The sequence below is a fragment of the Danio rerio genome, chromosome 13, assembly GCF_049306965.1.
Source record: "Danio rerio strain Tuebingen ecotype United States chromosome 13, GRCz12tu, whole genome shotgun sequence".
Classification (NCBI taxonomy): Eukaryota; Metazoa; Chordata; class Actinopteri; order Cypriniformes; family Danionidae; genus Danio; species Danio rerio.
The window spans coordinates 41185585-41202913 of NC_133188.1; the positions used below are offsets into that span (position 1 = coordinate 41185585).

Below are 17329 nucleotides of genomic sequence, written 5' to 3' on the forward strand. Positions count from 1 at the left end.
TAGTGCTCAGCTCGACAGCGATGTGAATGATGTCGCTTTACGGGAATGAAATGAACGGCTGATGTACAGCTGTTCACTCCTGCCCTCCACATGCTCTAGCCGTTACCCGCTGGAGGTGGGCAGAATCTGTCTCAAAGTCAAAGGATTACAACCGTTAAAGCCATGAATCACTGTCAGAACTCAACGCTAGTAAGGAGACTTAAAACAGGAAGCCAGGTACTTTGACCGCCCACATTTTGTCCAAATCTAAAAGCCATAAAGGACTTTAGAAAGTTTAAAAGCTTGAAATACTTCAAGAGAAATCGAAAGACAAACTTGTGTGATGAAGTTTGGGTTTTTTGTCATTATCACTGTAGGAATTTGATTTAACTACAGCGGTTTGAACTATTGTTCTGCTGGATGACTAAGAAAATAATCAGTATGATGATCAAAAACTGTACATTTCTAGTTAAACCATTCAATCTTATACTGAAAATCTATGGGTAAAAATGTGGGAGAGCGTTGCTATTGTGTAATTATATGAGTGTATTGTTTTGCAATATGGAGCAATTAAGTGCTAATGTTAAGTCAAGATGTTAAGTGCCATGTGACTAAACCGGGGCATCACGGGGGCGCAGTGGGTAGCACAACTGACTCACAGCAAGAAGGTCACTGATTCGAGCCCCAGCTGGGTCAGTTGGCATTTCTGTGTGGAGTTTGCATGTTCTCCTCGTCTCCCGGTTTTCTCCGGGTGCTTTGATTTCCTCCCACAGTCCAAAGACATGCGCTATAGGTAAACTGAATAAGCTAAATCTGAAGATGTTTTGAACTGAGGGCTCCTGGAAGTCGCTCCCAATATGCGTACACAAGCGTCTATTGGAAATAACGAACTTGTGCGCGGAAAAGACACAATATGTGAATGGCTGCCATCATTTGCGATCTCCAGCAGTTGATCATCTTTTTGCACAGACATGCTGGATTCACCGGATTTGTTGACAAATGGATTGCAGATCCATTCCTTTGCAGATGATGGGTCCTTCACTGGGTCTTTTCCCCTACGCAAAGAAACTTTTCAAAGACGTCTGCTTCTTACTCATTTTTCTAGCTTGTAGGTTAAATTTTGGCACTCAAGTGACCAAGATGTAAGCAAGAGAATACAGTCATTTTTAAAAATGAAAGATTTTCCAAAATAAATGATAATTTAGGCAAAAATAATAAATAAATCATAAATAATTAATGAGTTCTTGTGTGGTCCGGTAGCAATTGATCCACGGAGGAGTAGAGATCCACTGGCATACAGGTCAATGTATGATAAATATTTTAAAAACACCAGACAGACATGTAACGGCAAGTTTCAACTACATAACTTTCAAAGGCACGTTTTGGATTACCGTTGTTTTCATATTACGTAGGTGTGGCTTAGTGGTTTTGCCTTCTTTCATGTTAAACAATCTCTAGCTCATTTCTTCCATACAGTAGATTGAGGTCAGACGTGAGAACAAAAAATGAGCACACAGCTGGGGCCAGCTGCATAATATTTTATTTTATTAAATTTTGTCAGCACATATTTTTCAAAGTCTTTTACATATTTTTTTAAATCTGCTGACTGCTCTAATTTGAATACATTTTATTTTTAATGATCGGCTGAATTATGAATGATTGGTATTTTAAAACTTGTTGCATTTGACACCATCTATTGTATAAAGTGCTATAAAAATAAATGCCATGATGGGGCATCACGGTGGAACAGTGGGAAGCACAATTGTCTCACAGCAAAAAGGATTCGAGCGACAGCTGGGTCAGTTTAATTGCATTTCTGTGTGGAGTTTGCATGTTCTCCTCATGTTCATGTGGGTTTCCTTTGGGCGCTCAGCTTTTCCCCCACAGTCCAAAGACATGCACTATAGGTGAATTGAATAAGCTAAATCGGCCATAATGTATGTGTGAAAGAGTGTGTATGGGTGTTTGCCAGTGTTGGGTTGTGACTGGAAGGGATTCCGTTGTGTAAAACATACGCTAAATAAGTTGGTGGTTCATTCTGCTGTGACGATCCCTGAGGAATATAAGGATTAAAGGACTAATAAATGAATAACCTGTAATGCCAATTCGCAGAGCATATCAAACACATCAATAGGGCAATGATCGGTTGCTTTTGCTTTGTATTTATTTCGATATTGAAAAGAAAAAGTGCAGCATATATTTACATATTCATCTAAAAGCCGCTAGCAGCTTTCTGTGAAGCATCGTGATGTTTGCTAACACTTTACCGTGTTTGAACCCAGAGCAAAGAATGAGAAAGAATTTCCCTGTCAGTATATCAGGGCCTTAAATGTTGCAAAGCGAAAATGGATAAGGAGATCTGAGGTAAAATACCATTCTGGGAGATGAAAATGGACAGAGAAATGACTCTGAGTAGAAGCAAACTGCAAGAAACGAGGGAATATGTTTAAGAACCATCTGTTGAGAAAAACTAGCTTGCAAACATCAGCTGCTGGCTCAGAGAAAAGGCCCATTCTTTGTGGCAACATGCTCCATCCGCTCTAACTGGGATTACCATTAGGACATTTTCCAGGGCTATTATCCGCCTCACATGAGTGCAGCTAGTTTTACGCTTTTCAAGTAAATGTGGACTGTTAGTTCATTCTCCATGCTGAGGCTAAGTACTCTGCACATGACGTCACAAATGAAAATAAAAGCCACTGCCTTTTAGACTTGAAATGAATGATTACATACACTCTCACCAGTGTTTAAAAAAAAAAAGCCATGTGATCAAAGAGAAAACTCGGCCCATTTGTTTACAGGAAACCGTTAGGAGAGGGTGAAGATAAAAGAAAAGTCCTCCATCGCTCCAGAAAAAGAACATTCAAACTGACCACATGGGGACTGAACATATCAATGGCTCATTTTATATATATATATATATATATATATATATATATATATATATATATATATATGTATTCAAAAAAACCTATACAACATTACATCTATGAATTATCAACTAAATTAAGATATTAGTGGTATTCAGGCTGAAATACACTTACATAACTTATGTAAAACATTTTTTTTGGTTAATAAAAATTTAAAAAAAGCTCACCTGGAGACTTAAAAACTTGAATTAACTGAACCACACATGAGTAGATTCAACTTGATAGACAACCCTTGTTTCAACTCATAATAGTCAAGATATAGGTCAAGTTCAATTTGTGAATACTAGAAAATGTCCACATGGCAGTGTCATCAGTTCTCAAATGCAAATTAGTGAACACAGCTACTAACATTTTGAGCTGATTTTAGTATCAAGCATTTATTAGAAAAGACGTGCTCATCAAAATCTGGTAATCCAATCTTCTGTCATTTAGTGTATCTACTATCAGTTTTACAGTCTGTTCTGATTTCTGAAGTCAAGTTGTGTAATTCAGATTTTATTTGTTGTTTCAAACAAAAATGTATATTATTCTTTAAAGGTTCAGGACACCCTGGAGAACTTTTTTTTTTTATATTAACAGATTTGTGTGTGTTGAGCATCAGTTAAGCCAATGTTAGCAGCTGTCAGCTTTAATTGTGGGGAAAACTGGATAATTTTGAGCTTTTGTAAGCTAATTTCAGCTTCCGGGTTTAAAATGATTTTTGGGGCGAGATCAAAATCGGCGACGTAGCGCAGAACTGCAAGTGCAATGATGACGCGTCGGTTTCTCATTATTATTCATAGCGGAGTTTTCTTATCCTATGAGAAGAGCCGGCTGCTTAATTATTCATTAGACCTGCCAGAGTCAAGCCCGAGCTGTAAGACACAGACCCACAGTTTTTAGCCGTTCATGAAGGCTCATATGCGTTTGTTTCCTTGATCCACGGGGTTTGTTGCATGTTTTCCCCCGCGATCTTGTCAGGGTCGATCATACAGCAAAGCTGTGTGTGTGTGCTGCTAGCATATTTGTCGGGAGAGCAGCACGAGAATTAGAGAATGGCGGACGCTGTCTTTTATCAGGAGTTCGTTCACATTCAGACACATCACTGTGCTGCTGTGTTCGCCTAAATCCTCCAGATTACCAGCAGGGCTAATGGTAAAAATAGACAGGTCAGGAGACCTGCTGCACTGAGTCTGCTGGATACGGGGATTGAGGGAGAAGTCCCCATTTATAGGGTTTACATGAACACACTTATCTTTATAATGATATAAATTGTGGTTATGTGTATATGAAATTACGAATAACAAATGTAGCAGGGCATTAAATCACTGTTCATTTCTTTGCATTTTAACTTTGTAAACTATAAACTAATGCGTCTCCTCACGGTTTGTCTCATTTTGTGAGCTAAAACAACAGTTGTTCGCTTACGTTCTCCCCTGCTGGCTATGCCCACTGCTGCCCGATGCTCGCTGAGCTCCACGCCCTTTAATCATGCATCTTTTGAAAAAATTCTGAAGTAGACTTTAACCGAAAGTGGGGGGTGTCATGGCCCTTTAATGCTTACAGTGTAATGAATACATTTTGGCCATCAGATTTTTACTTAGCAAGGGAAAATGGCACCTTTTCACCTCTGTTTGTCAGTGTATAGATTTAGGTTCAGAGGTAGTTCTATGTGGCCCTTCAAGAACCTTTGAGTGCCTCTGCTCAACCTGATAAACATGTGACCATTTAAGCAAAAAAGGCATATCAGGACTGAAATTTATACATATTTGTAATAAATATGTGATAAGTTGAAACTAAACCTCTCTTTGTTGGGCTTGTGTCGACAAATTTATCATTTGTCATGCTTTTCTTTTTTTAATGTCACATTCCAGAACAAAAAAACCCATTGCCATTCTAGTTGGAAATTTTCACAGTTCTTATAGTGTAACAATATATTTAAAGTCTGCATAGAGTTCTGAAAATAAATTCTAAACAAATTATAAAAGTTGGAAATGTATTGCTGAAAAACATTACAATGCAGACAAAGAAGACACCAGTACTGAATTGTGCAGTTAAACCATTTAAAAAAAGATTCGCAACCAATTCTGTATCCAGGGTTGTGGCTTGATGGAACAACAACAACAACAACAACAACAACAACAGCAACAACAACAGCAACAACTACAATAATAATAATAATAATCATAATTATGGGCAGCACTGTGGCGCAGTGAGTAGCACAATCGCCTCACAGCAAGTAGGTTGCTGGTCAGGCCCCAGCTGGGTCAGTTGGCCTTGTGGAGTTTGCATGTTCTCCCTGTGTTCATGTGGGTTTCCTCCGGTTGCTGTAGTTTTCCCCACAAGTCCAAAAAAAAAACATGTGGTACCGGTGAATTGGGTAAGCTAAATTGTCTGTAGTGGATGTGTATGTGTGTATGGATGTTTTGCAGTGATGGGTTGCAGCTGGAGGGGTATCCGCTGTGTAAAACATATGCTGGATAAGTTGGCGGTTCATTTCGCTGTGGTGACCCAAGATTAATAAAGGCACTAAGCTGAAAAGAAAATGAATGAATGAATAAAAACAACAATAATAATAATAACCATTTAATCTAGAGTTATTGTTTCTATAAAGTCTATTTTTTATCTATTACAATACATATAATTTCTAAACATATATATTAAAATACTTGCAATCTATAGTTCACAATTCACATCGAAAAATGCAAATATGAGCTCTTCCACTTTCAATTTTGCAAAGTGAAACGCAGCTTGCACTCTCATGAAATGCAGTGGCTAAGCAACCACAAGTTGCATATGCCTTGAAGATGAAATTTCATCTCACTGTCTATTTGAGCGCACTTACACATGTATGGCTATAAAGGCAATTAAGCTGACATTAGTAGAAGTAGCATTAGTAGCATCCATGCAGGTTGGAGCAGCATTTGAGATGTTTGTTGAGATTGAGATGTTTGTTTTTCAGTGTGAGTGAGTGAGTGTGGTTTCAGTGCTGTCAGTAAACACACCCCAGCATATAGCACTTTGTCCTGCCTATATATGATTATATGATTGATATATATATATATATATATATATATATATATATATATATATATATATATATATATATATATATATATATATATATATGATTTTAATAGCAATTTTAGTTACTTCTTGTTTCCTTTTCATTCAAATTTGGCTAGGTGTTTTATTCCACTTTTTTTTAAATGATGAAATAATAAAATAAATATATTTTTACCTGGGCTTTATAGCGAAGCAATTATAAAAAGAATTTGAAAATAATTTTGTGTCAGTGTGTAAACCCTATTGTTGCAGACCCCTTTAATGACAATGATGTGCTTAACCTTCATCCACATCATTTGCTAGTTTTCCCCATGGCAGGGCACATATTTTTAGCATTAATTTACTATGACATATGCAAAATATTTATTCACAGTAGGCTAAAAATGTTGAAAAGCTAAAAATGTTGTTGCTACATTACATGTTATTCTCACTAACTGTATATTATGCATAATTAGAAACAACTAATCCTACCTTATAATTATCTGTTTGTTTGTCTTTCAATCTATCAATCAGCCCACTTAACTTGTAAAAGATCTGTCATCTGCATTGATGTTTGCTTGATTTTAATTGATTGGTAATCATTATGCAATCATGATTTACAAAATCAAACAGAATTGTGACAATCATAAGATTACCATCTTGATCAAAACATTCTTTCAGCACCAAAACTAAATGAAACTCAACATATTGTGCGATAAAAACAGTCAGTTGTAGGCAACACAAAAACACAGCTTGTGTTTTAACAAAAAGCACATTCACACATCGCTCCCCGTCCCTGCAATCAGGCCTCTGATTACCGCTATTTAAAACTCAAGTGAGCATCTTCATAGCATCCGCACATCATTGACAATATTTACAAACTCTGTGCCCCGGCAAAAGCACTAAATTTAGTCGAAAATTGCATGTATGCCAAATATTGCAAGCTTAAGAGATGCTTGTGAAAGAATGCTGATTGACAAGCGAGCTGAATGTACAGTGAATAAATTCTCAGGTCACATGTTGTCTACCACTCAGCAGCGCATCAACAAGAACAACCGAGTCCTGTATCGAGAAGCATTCAATTACAGTCTATTTCATCCACAGATTGTTTTCACAATACACCCAAGACACTGTTTGAAGAATGTAGCTGTTATGATCACCAGTGATGAAGCCTTCATAGGTCACTGGAGAACACTCCCTGTCATTCACACAAACCACATACCCCATCATACCCCGCAGTCACACGCCAGGTTCAGGTCACCTTTTGATAACACACAGACACAGCTGAAGCTGTTCAGGACTGATTACATGGAATATTATTTTAAGTCCATGTAGTGTGCATTACCAAGCGTTTCCCTGTTTAGTCTAACCATGTTGATCCTTGTTTGTTTATATTATGTTTGTTTTGCCGCCTGCCTTGGCCATTCGGTTGTTATACTAACTACTTTTGTTGATTATCTTCATGCTACCTTCTGTCCCTGTTTAAATTTTGCAATACAGGCTCATTCTGAAACGTAGTGCCGTGAATGTTTCTGGAGACATTTAATTTTTTAAGCGGACGCTACGGGGCAGCATGACGCTGTTCCTTTTGCCGCTTACCAGCTGATCGCTTATTTCCATGTGGAGGGCTTTCCTGCCACAACCAGTTTGTCCAGTTAGCTCGTTGTGTACGTTGGCGAACTTGAGATGCAGAGAGAAGTTGACGACGACTACTGGGTTTGAGTCCGGGGAAGAAATCAGGGAAGATAAAAACAGAATCCAAAAAATAAAACAAACGAGTGAACAGCAGGGTGAGAAAGTGGTAAAATCTGAAAACGTGGTAAAAATCAGATGAGGGCTTTTCTTTTTCTGAATAGCTTTTGTAAACCGTCGGTTGGGTTTAGGGAAGTAAGCGGGTGGGCGGGTCAATCGGTAAAATTGGTTGGGTTTAGGGAAGGAGGAGGGTGGGTCAGTCGATTGGCCGGTTGCCCAGTCAATCATTCAGTCGGTCGACAGCGGCCTCTAGTGGATTTACGCAAGAACAGCGCAGGCGCAAACGGCAATCACAAGAAACATTAGAGATACGGAAAAGTGCACACAGCGACCACTCACAGATCCAAAACAAAAACTGCAAAAATACGTACCTCTCTGGCTCGTATTTTGCGATCTCCAGAAACGTCCACGGGACTACATTTTCAGAATGAGCCTAGGTTGGAACTTTGACTGCCTGAGCATTCGGATAAAAGCTGCATTTGGACCTGACTATTGTCAACACCATCATCATATCATCACTGTTAAACGATGAAATCCTTCTGTACCTGATACAGGTTCCTCCATTGCGGCAGGGTTGGTGCTGGCAGACTGCGGCGTCACAGTTTTGGATATTTTGGCCCCTGATTGCTTCCCCCACCACATACAGCTCTTTGGAGCCCATTTGCAGTTCACGTATGCAGCCGATGAAGCCAGAGACATTCCCACTGTTGTGATGCAGCTCTAAGACGGATGGAAAGCCACCAAGAAATGTGGGACCAAAAACTACCTGAGTGTTGAGAGAAAAAAAGGTGACATATGGTAACAATTTTGACAGTTTTATCTTGATAACAAGATTCATTTTACATTAACCTGTTACATACAGTGCCTGTAGAAAATCATAACACCTTTTTGAAATAACGACTTTATTTGTCATACAGACTGAAATCAAGACACATTCCAAATAACTCTAACAGCCTTTGAAATGTTTTTGTAGCCTTTTCCTAACCTGTGCCTTACAACTTTATATTGTAGGTCTTTTAAAAGCAGGGTGTAATGTGAGTAAAGGTACAGATGTTTCACAGGCTACGGTGATTTTCTATATCTGTAAACTCTTTTCTAATGTTTCTAAAAGTATCCTATGCTAGGCTTAATTTATTTGATTAAAATAAATGTAAAAGCAACAATATTGTGAAATGTGATCTTTTTTAATAATTAATGCCCAGCTTGCACATTTCTTACATGATCCTTAATCAATAATATGGTCACACTTCATTTTACCAGTATAATTATTGCTATTAATAAACCATAACTTTTTAATTTGCTTATTAATATATGCTTATTAATAGGAATTAAACTTCTGAATGAACACATTTGTTGTCAAACACACAACACAAACTGCTCCCATACTGCTTGACTAAAGCCAAGAAGGTACTGCTACTGTTTTGGAAGAAAAAGGAGTCCCCTACAAGTAAACTGTGACTTAGAGAAATGACTTAAACGTTACATTTAGAGTGAAGTAGATACCTTGTGGAAATGCCTTGTGGACATATATTATTTTATGTAATATTTTAATAATTCTTTTTTGTCATACTCTGTTGTTCAAACAGTGCTTTTTAAACTAGCTTTTAGGATTGGCTTGTTATGTGGGATTATATATATATATATATATATATATATATATATATATATATATATATATATATATATATATATATATATATATATATATATATATATATATATATATATATATATATATATATGCTGAAGTCAAAATTATTAGCCTCCCTGAATTATTAGCTCCATGTTTATTTTTTCCCCAATTTGTGTTTAACGGAGAGAAGATTTTTTTCAACTCATTTCTAAACATAATAGTTTTAATAACTCAGTTCTAATTTTTTTTTTAATCTTTGCTATGATGACAGTAAATATTATTTTAATATAGCTTAAAGGGGCTAAAAATATTGACCTTAAAATGTTTTTTAAAAAATGAAAAAAACTGATTTTTTTTTCTAGCTGAAATAAAACAAATAATACTTTCTCTAGAAAGAAAAAATAAAGGAAATACTTTGAAAATTTCCTTGCTTTGTTCAACATTATTTGGGAAATATTTAAAAATGAAATTCCACCACAGCGGAATGAACCGCCAACTTATCCAGCAAGTTTTTACGCAGCAGATGCCCTTCTAGCCGCAACCCATCTCTGGGAAACATCCACACACACACTCATACACTACAGACAATTTAGCCAACTCAATTCAATTATATATATATATATATATATATATATATATATATATATATATATATATATATATATATATATATATATATATATATATATATATATATATATATATATATATATATATATAAATAAATAAATAAAAATTCAAACGGGGGCTAATAATTTTGACTTCAACTGTCTAGTTGATAAAGGGATTTAGAATAAGGTCATGCAGAATATAAATACTAATTAACAGTCAATATCATTTAATCATTTTAATAGAGTGATTTGAATGGTCAACTATATCTTACTATTATCAATGTTAAAAATGACTGCAATACCTAATATTTTAGTGGAAACTGATTCATTTACTATTAGCTATACTATTATTTTGTTATTATTATTATTATTATTATTATTATTATTATTGGATGATTAGAAAGTTCACAATCACTGAACTTACTAGAAATAGAATAGTTTGAAACAAACACTTTGGTCAGACTTTATATTGATGATCCATTTGTTAAATTTAAGTTACGTGGCATATGCATGCCAACTGATTCTCATTAAATTATAAGTAGAACACTGTGAGCGCAAGTAAACACTGGGAGCGTATATATATATATCCGCATCTCATAGATAAATATGACCTATTCTTTCCTACAAACTGATATGTCATTACAGTATGCAGAAACAGACGTTCTTGAGTCAATGGCACTTAAAGCCTGGAATTATAATTGGATATAGAGCAAAGTTTTGTCTTTTATATGGAGCCACTGCAGCTTAAAGGACCTCTTGCTGCTTTTTCCCTGCATGCAGCAATCACTGTACATTTATTATATGGAAAAATGTATTATTCTCCTTTTTATTTAAATTATGTACTGGTTTTGATCATGGCATGATGGAACATCAGACTGGTTAAGACTGTCATTGCTTCTTATTAATCTATTTTAATAATTTTGGCTGGCCAACAAACATTAACAACTACTCAAAACACATTACAACCCATCAGAAAGCTCATATATAAATATTTTAAAATTTCAAGACCTCTAAAGTTTTCAAATCTGCATTCTTTCAGAATTTAAATACAACCAATATCTTTATCCTGCGCATTTTACAGACATTTCGACAACCAACACTTCAAAAACAAAAAAGCCTCAGTTGTTTTATTTTAATGCAGCTCCATAAATGGATTTGTGAGGCCATTATTTTCTGATTAGGTATCTTATAGTCTCTTGAAATTGTCTGATTATTGCAGCCCAGCTCTCGGTGGTTTTCCTCAATTAAGATGCAAACATTTAACTAGAATGATTAAAGTTAGTATTTTTGGAACAAATTTCTTCATACCAGCCTTCAGAAACACTGCGGTGCTTTCTTTTTAGTCATAAACTATGCTTTTGGTTCCGATACTCAAAAATACTTTGCATAGATTTCAGTGAGAACTTTTAAACCTTTCACTGCCAGAGATAATGACTTCTATTATCCTCAAACCAACTTTGAGCCATTAAATCATTACAAATATAAAGATGCAATAGCTGTCAATGGGGCAGTACCCTTTCAAAATGAAACTATTTGCACCTAAAGAGTATGTGCTGCCACCTCAAACGAATATATTAGTATCTAAAAATTATTATTAGTAAAAATGATTAGTATTTTTTCATATTGATATGCATCTTTCAGGTTCCAATATGGACCCTTTAGGTACAAATGTGTACCTTTTGAAAAAGTACTGCATCAGTGTCAGATATGCCTATTTCAGAGAGTGTATAACAATGGGGGAAGGCAACTGAGTAACATTTACAGACAACAGTTTAAATTAATTGTTTAATATTTTGGAGCAAATCGGATTCTAATTGAAATATTTTAGGAAATGTGTATATGCATGTACACACAAATGCCATAAATAACTGAATGTGCATAAGGAGCAGGTTTACCTCTGACACCGGCTCATCCATGTATTTCTGCTGCTGATTAGCAGTTCCATTATCAGCAGCTATTTCAATGAAACAGAGCTGGCCATTGTTTTGTGATGGCAATGCATATCTGAGAGGAAGAGAGAAAGAGAGAGAAAGGAAAGAATACAGTTCAAGAATGAGAAAGTCAGACAGAAGCAGGGCAAAGGAAGAAGGAATGAATCGCATTAGATCATGCAGCATTCACAATAAATCCATTTAAGCATGAAAGCTACACAAATTGGTGAGGGGAGTTCTGGGCCACTACTAGGCCACTGCACGCTAGAAAAATCATTTTAAATTTCCTCACACGCAATCAAAATATACATTTTTCTCTCCCCAACTTGTTCTACTAGTCGCGATTTATGTTCTCAATCATCTCAAATTGTTGAAAGACAACTCCTTCCTGCATATACAGAGCTCAGCATATAGGTACACCCCTCGAAAAATCAATCTTTTAAATAAATATTTTCTATAAGATGCTATACAATATTATATTTGCGCACATACATTAGATTAGTCAGTACTGAAGCCAAATCTTGAGTTAATCTGACAAAACAACTTACCCTAATAACTACACCTAAATTTATTTATAATGGAAGGAATAAAAAAATATAAAAAGATACAACAAGTACATAAAATGTAGTTGAAATTCTGTAATTCTTTTTTTTGCAATATTATATTTCTATTATTGATGATGATAGTTGCCTATATTCACTGAGAAATAGATTCAAAACGAGGTGGGGTGTGCTCATATATGCTGAGCACATTTTGCTAATAAACTTATACTTAAGCACCCAACTGAGAACAGCCTTACTTCAGATAATTATTGTGGAATCTACCGGTGGCTCTGATGTATGTCTCTAGCATAGGTCTCAAACTCAATTTCTAGAGGGTCACAGCTCTGCATAGTTTTGCTCCAACTCTAATCAAACACAGCTGATCCAACTAATCAAGGTGTTCAGGACTACTAGAGACTATTAAACAGGTGGGATTTGGAGGTGGTTGGAGCTAAACTGTGCAGAGCTGTGGCTGTCCAGGAACTGTGTTTGAGACCATTGCTCTGTAGTGATTAAACAAGAAATACAATAATTTTGGGTATATCTGATGGCCAATCCTTAGTTTCATTATTATTTTATTTATTTTAGAACAAACCATTCAGATTGACGGCAAAGTTAATTTTATGACTTCATATAAAACTTACTAGACTCACTATGCTAGATTACAATGTGGCCATTATTTTGTTGTAATCTGAGCAATCATCCAACTGGTGAGTAACATAGTTTCCAGCAAGATGCAGTATAGAGTAATACAAACAGATCTCAGTTGATTAGATTTTTCAAATGCATTTGTTCTGGGTCTTCCCCATGCCTGCAACACCTCTCTAGGTAGGCATCTGAAACAGATGCCCGAACCACCTCAGCTGACTACTCTCGATGTGGAGGAGCAGCGGCTCTACTCCGAGCTCCTCCCGGATATCAGAGCTCCTCACCCTATCCAGAAGGGTGCGCCCTGCCACCTTTTGAAAGAAACTCATTTCGGCCGCTTGTATTCGTGATCTTGTCCTTTCGGTCATGAGCTTTGGATGAGAGTAGCAACGTAGATTGTTTGGTAAATCGAAAGCTTTGCCTTTCGGCTCAGCTTCTTCTTTACCACAACGGACCGGTTCATCGACCGCATTACTGCTGCCGCTGCACCAATCTGCCTGTCAATCTCACGTCCCATTCTTCCTAATAGTCCCATTCTTCCTCACTCGTAAACAAAACCCTGAGATACTTAAACTCCTCCACCTAGGTTAGGGTTAGGTGCATTTTAAATATTGACTTTTTATTTATTTTCTTTTACTTTTTTTACCTATAAGCACAGTACAGTTAATGTTCAAACTGTTTATAATGATTAAAGTGGCTGACAATAATAAATATTCTTAAGAATAGGAATTAATCTGCCTTGTCATTATGGTTTTAGACAAATTAGACAATTTTTTTTTCTGAGGTGGTACTTGATAAAAAAGTTTGAGAACCACTTATCTAGAGCCATGCATGCAATACAATCTCTCATGTGATATTGTTCATTAAACAGTGCTGTTGTGTAATTTGATAATCACACTGAACAATATCACGTTCACAGGTAGAATTAACAAAACAGTGTATCAGCCAACAGGAGAGTAATACAGTTTCACATACTCACAAGCACCAGTGTTTACTTGCACTTGGCACTTAACAAATGTTAATTTTAGGCCTTGCGTGTGATGCGAAAGCCATAGATTTTCTCTCTGTCCAATCAGCTCTTTCAGCCACTTGAAAAACTCGACACTTGCTTATTCAAGTATCAGCTTTTGATTTCAGCCCATGTTGGGTTCAGGGCAAGAGGGGAGAAAAATCTCCTTCTCCTTTAATGACCAGATGCGAGCAATCAGGGCGATTGCCCTCATGCTAATTTGAAACAGCCTTGCAGGACACCTCCCTGAAGGCAATCAAAGCCCTACAACTTCAGGTAGCACTAATTACAACACTGGGGAAGTTATGAGAGTCGCTCTGCATACAGATTGACAAATTAATGCCCGATTGGGACCACGAGAAGGAAATTCAACGTGACTGACAGCCCGCCGCTGAACCAGTCCTGCTGATGAATCCTGAACATAAGGACATGAGCTGATTCGATTGTTCGCTGAGGCTCCTGCAACGACTTTAATATTCTGATATTAGTCCAAGTAGCATGATGTTATGAGGTACTAATTATTTTAATCATGGCTCGATAATCACTTTAGCTGCATCGGACAGCTGTTAGCATTTATAGAGACTTCTCAGCAGGCGCAGTGTGCCCTGTATAATATTTTAGAAGAGAACAGATAGGGAGATATTTTAAACATTCATTCATTCATTCATTTATTCATTGTCTTGTCGTCTTAGTCCCTTTATTTATCCGGGGTCGCCACAGCGGAATGAACCGCCAACTCATCTAGCACATTTTTACGCAGCAGATGCCCTTCCATCCGCAACCCATCCCTGGGAAACATCCACACACACACACACACACACACACACACACACACACACGCACGCACACACACACACACATTCACCTGTACCACATCTCTTTGGACTGTGGGGGAAACCGAAGCACCCGGAGGAAACCCATGCGAACGCAGGGAGAACATGCAAACTCCACACAGAAATGCCAACTGAGACGAGGATCGAACCAGCGATCTTCTTGCTGTGAGGCGACAGCACTACCTACTGCACCACTGCGTCACCACATATTTTAAACAATATTAGAAAAAAATAAGAGACTGCTTTAAAGTTTTTATTGGCTCTCAATATTTGCCATAGGTGATAATAAACTATTGATCACGCTTTCAAAAATTCATATAAGAATATCATTGTTTGGAGCATTTAATTGTGAAAAACTATTCAATTTAACATATTCAAAATATTAAATAAAAAACAACTTAAAATATAGCCTGATTTCAATTGACATACTATCATTTTATAAAAATAAATGCTTAATGAATTATTATATTTTCATACTTTTGAAATAATATACACATTATATACAAGATATTTATATACCATGAATATATTATTAATATTAACTACTGTTTATAGCAATATTATTAAACACAAACACTTCTATTTATATAAAACAACACATGACTACCACCAGTGATGATATACAGCCATATCACACTGCTATGAGTGTGATATTGCAATTATATAACAGTTTGATGGCATATGTGTATATAAAAAAGAAAATCAAACATCGAGAGTCTCAAAAATCCCTCTGTACAAGAAACTACTTTTTTTTCTGCTATTCATACACATCTGCAACTGACATCAGAACAGCAGAAAGCGTTGCTTCTTCACAAACATTACTTTAGAGCTAGTATTTGAATGATTCTCTAGCGTAATGTCTAAAGTTCTGACAAAACAGGTGATTTTGCCCACATTTTAAAATAATATGGCTGAACGGCATGAAATGCCATCAGTCCACAGAGATTTCCCAGTATTTCTCTGTTGCAATCAGGAGATCACAATAAATAACACCCAAAAAAGCCAAAGCAATGCAACACTACCAGATTACTATGGTAAAAATACAGCACTACAACATTCAAAAGAGAGAGATCGACTTAGAATGTCACTTACCAGTTTTTATGGTAAAAACTTGATCAGCTGCAGTTTGATTTGATCAGCTGTGTCAGTTTGATGACTTGATCAGCTGTAGTTTGAAATACGAAAAGAAAACTCTGAGCTTTTCTCCCCTAAGGACTTACTATGTCACCATCTTTTGGCGCAACTGTCTTTGCTCTGCTCAGTTTTACAGGCAGATGGCCACCGATCTCCGAAATTATGAATATTTTAAATAGGCACTTTCCTTTAAATAAACTGCATAGTTGCAATCTTAACAACTACATTTTTGCCCAAAAAGCCTCAAAAGTATACTATGTTGTCCAACAGCTTCAATATTTGTCAAACTTTAGTGAGTTTATAGACCTGCTGTCATTCTATGTGGGCAGAGTAATACACAAGAGTGAAGAGGCTGTATGAGTGCTGTTATTGCTATCTGCCAATCAGATTCGAGAACCAGACAGAACTGTTGTGTATAAATATATATATATATATATATATATATATATATATATATATATATATATATATATATATATATATATATATATATATATATATATATATATATATATACACTTATATAAAGGTATATACTAATTTATGTATTATTTATTATTATTTTTATTATTAGGCTATAGAATGTTGTGCTGCTTCATTTTTATTTTTCAACAAACATGTATTTATCAACAATTATATAATGTTTAAATTATATTTGAATTAACACTATAGTTTCTTTGTATTTTTTGATTGAAAGTGGATGTGTGACTATATATTTTTTAAACAAACCAAAGACATATTTCAGGCAATGCTGTGGCCAATTTTGTTTAAAACTAAACTCTTAGCCAGCTGACTGTGTTACTGTTTTCTTCACTAGATGCACGCAGCAGTTAAATGCATCCCACCCACTGAGATCTACAGGGGTTGCTGCCTTTAAAGAATTAAATCAAATGAACCACAGGCAGCAAATACAGAAAGAAAAAAAAAACTCACTCAGTGCATTTAAGCTGGACAACACAAACATAACATTAAAAAAAATTTAAATGTCATGTTCTAAAATGCGGTAGATGACACACTCTTAAATTGCTAGATGCTAAGACGGCTAATATGTCTAGAGGCTCATATTGAAAAGATCTAAGGGAACATCTAGTGCAGCGGTTCAGTGTCTGTGCTGATTTAACTGGGCGCTGGTGTCACTCTTTCTGATGAGCTCTTGTGGACACATTGATGCAGTCCTGAGGGAGCAAAATGAGCACGCTGCTTATTTACACTGAGAGAAAGGGCACAATGCAGTCATGTGGGAGTCTCAGTCAGATCTGATTATCTGTTTACTTAAAGGGAAACTTATTTAAAGGGAAACCAA

At 36.1% G+C, this 17329-nt stretch overlaps 1 protein-coding gene across 7 annotated transcripts in view; it reads right to left on the reverse strand.

Annotated features, from left to right (window-relative positions):
• eys (eyes shut homolog) overlaps window positions 1-17329 on the reverse strand; it is a 522196-nt gene that overhangs the window by 41157 nt on the left and 463710 nt on the right. For all 7 annotated transcript variants that reach the window (XM_073920212.1, XM_073920209.1, XM_073920210.1 and 4 more), the window contains 2 exons: window positions 11825-11933; window positions 8231-8451 (listed from right to left, as the gene is read on the reverse strand). In XM_073920212.1, the coding sequence (XP_073776313.1) occupies window positions 8231-8451; window positions 11825-11933 (330 nt within the window). The remainder of the gene's footprint in view (window positions 1-8230; window positions 8452-11824; window positions 11934-17329) is intronic.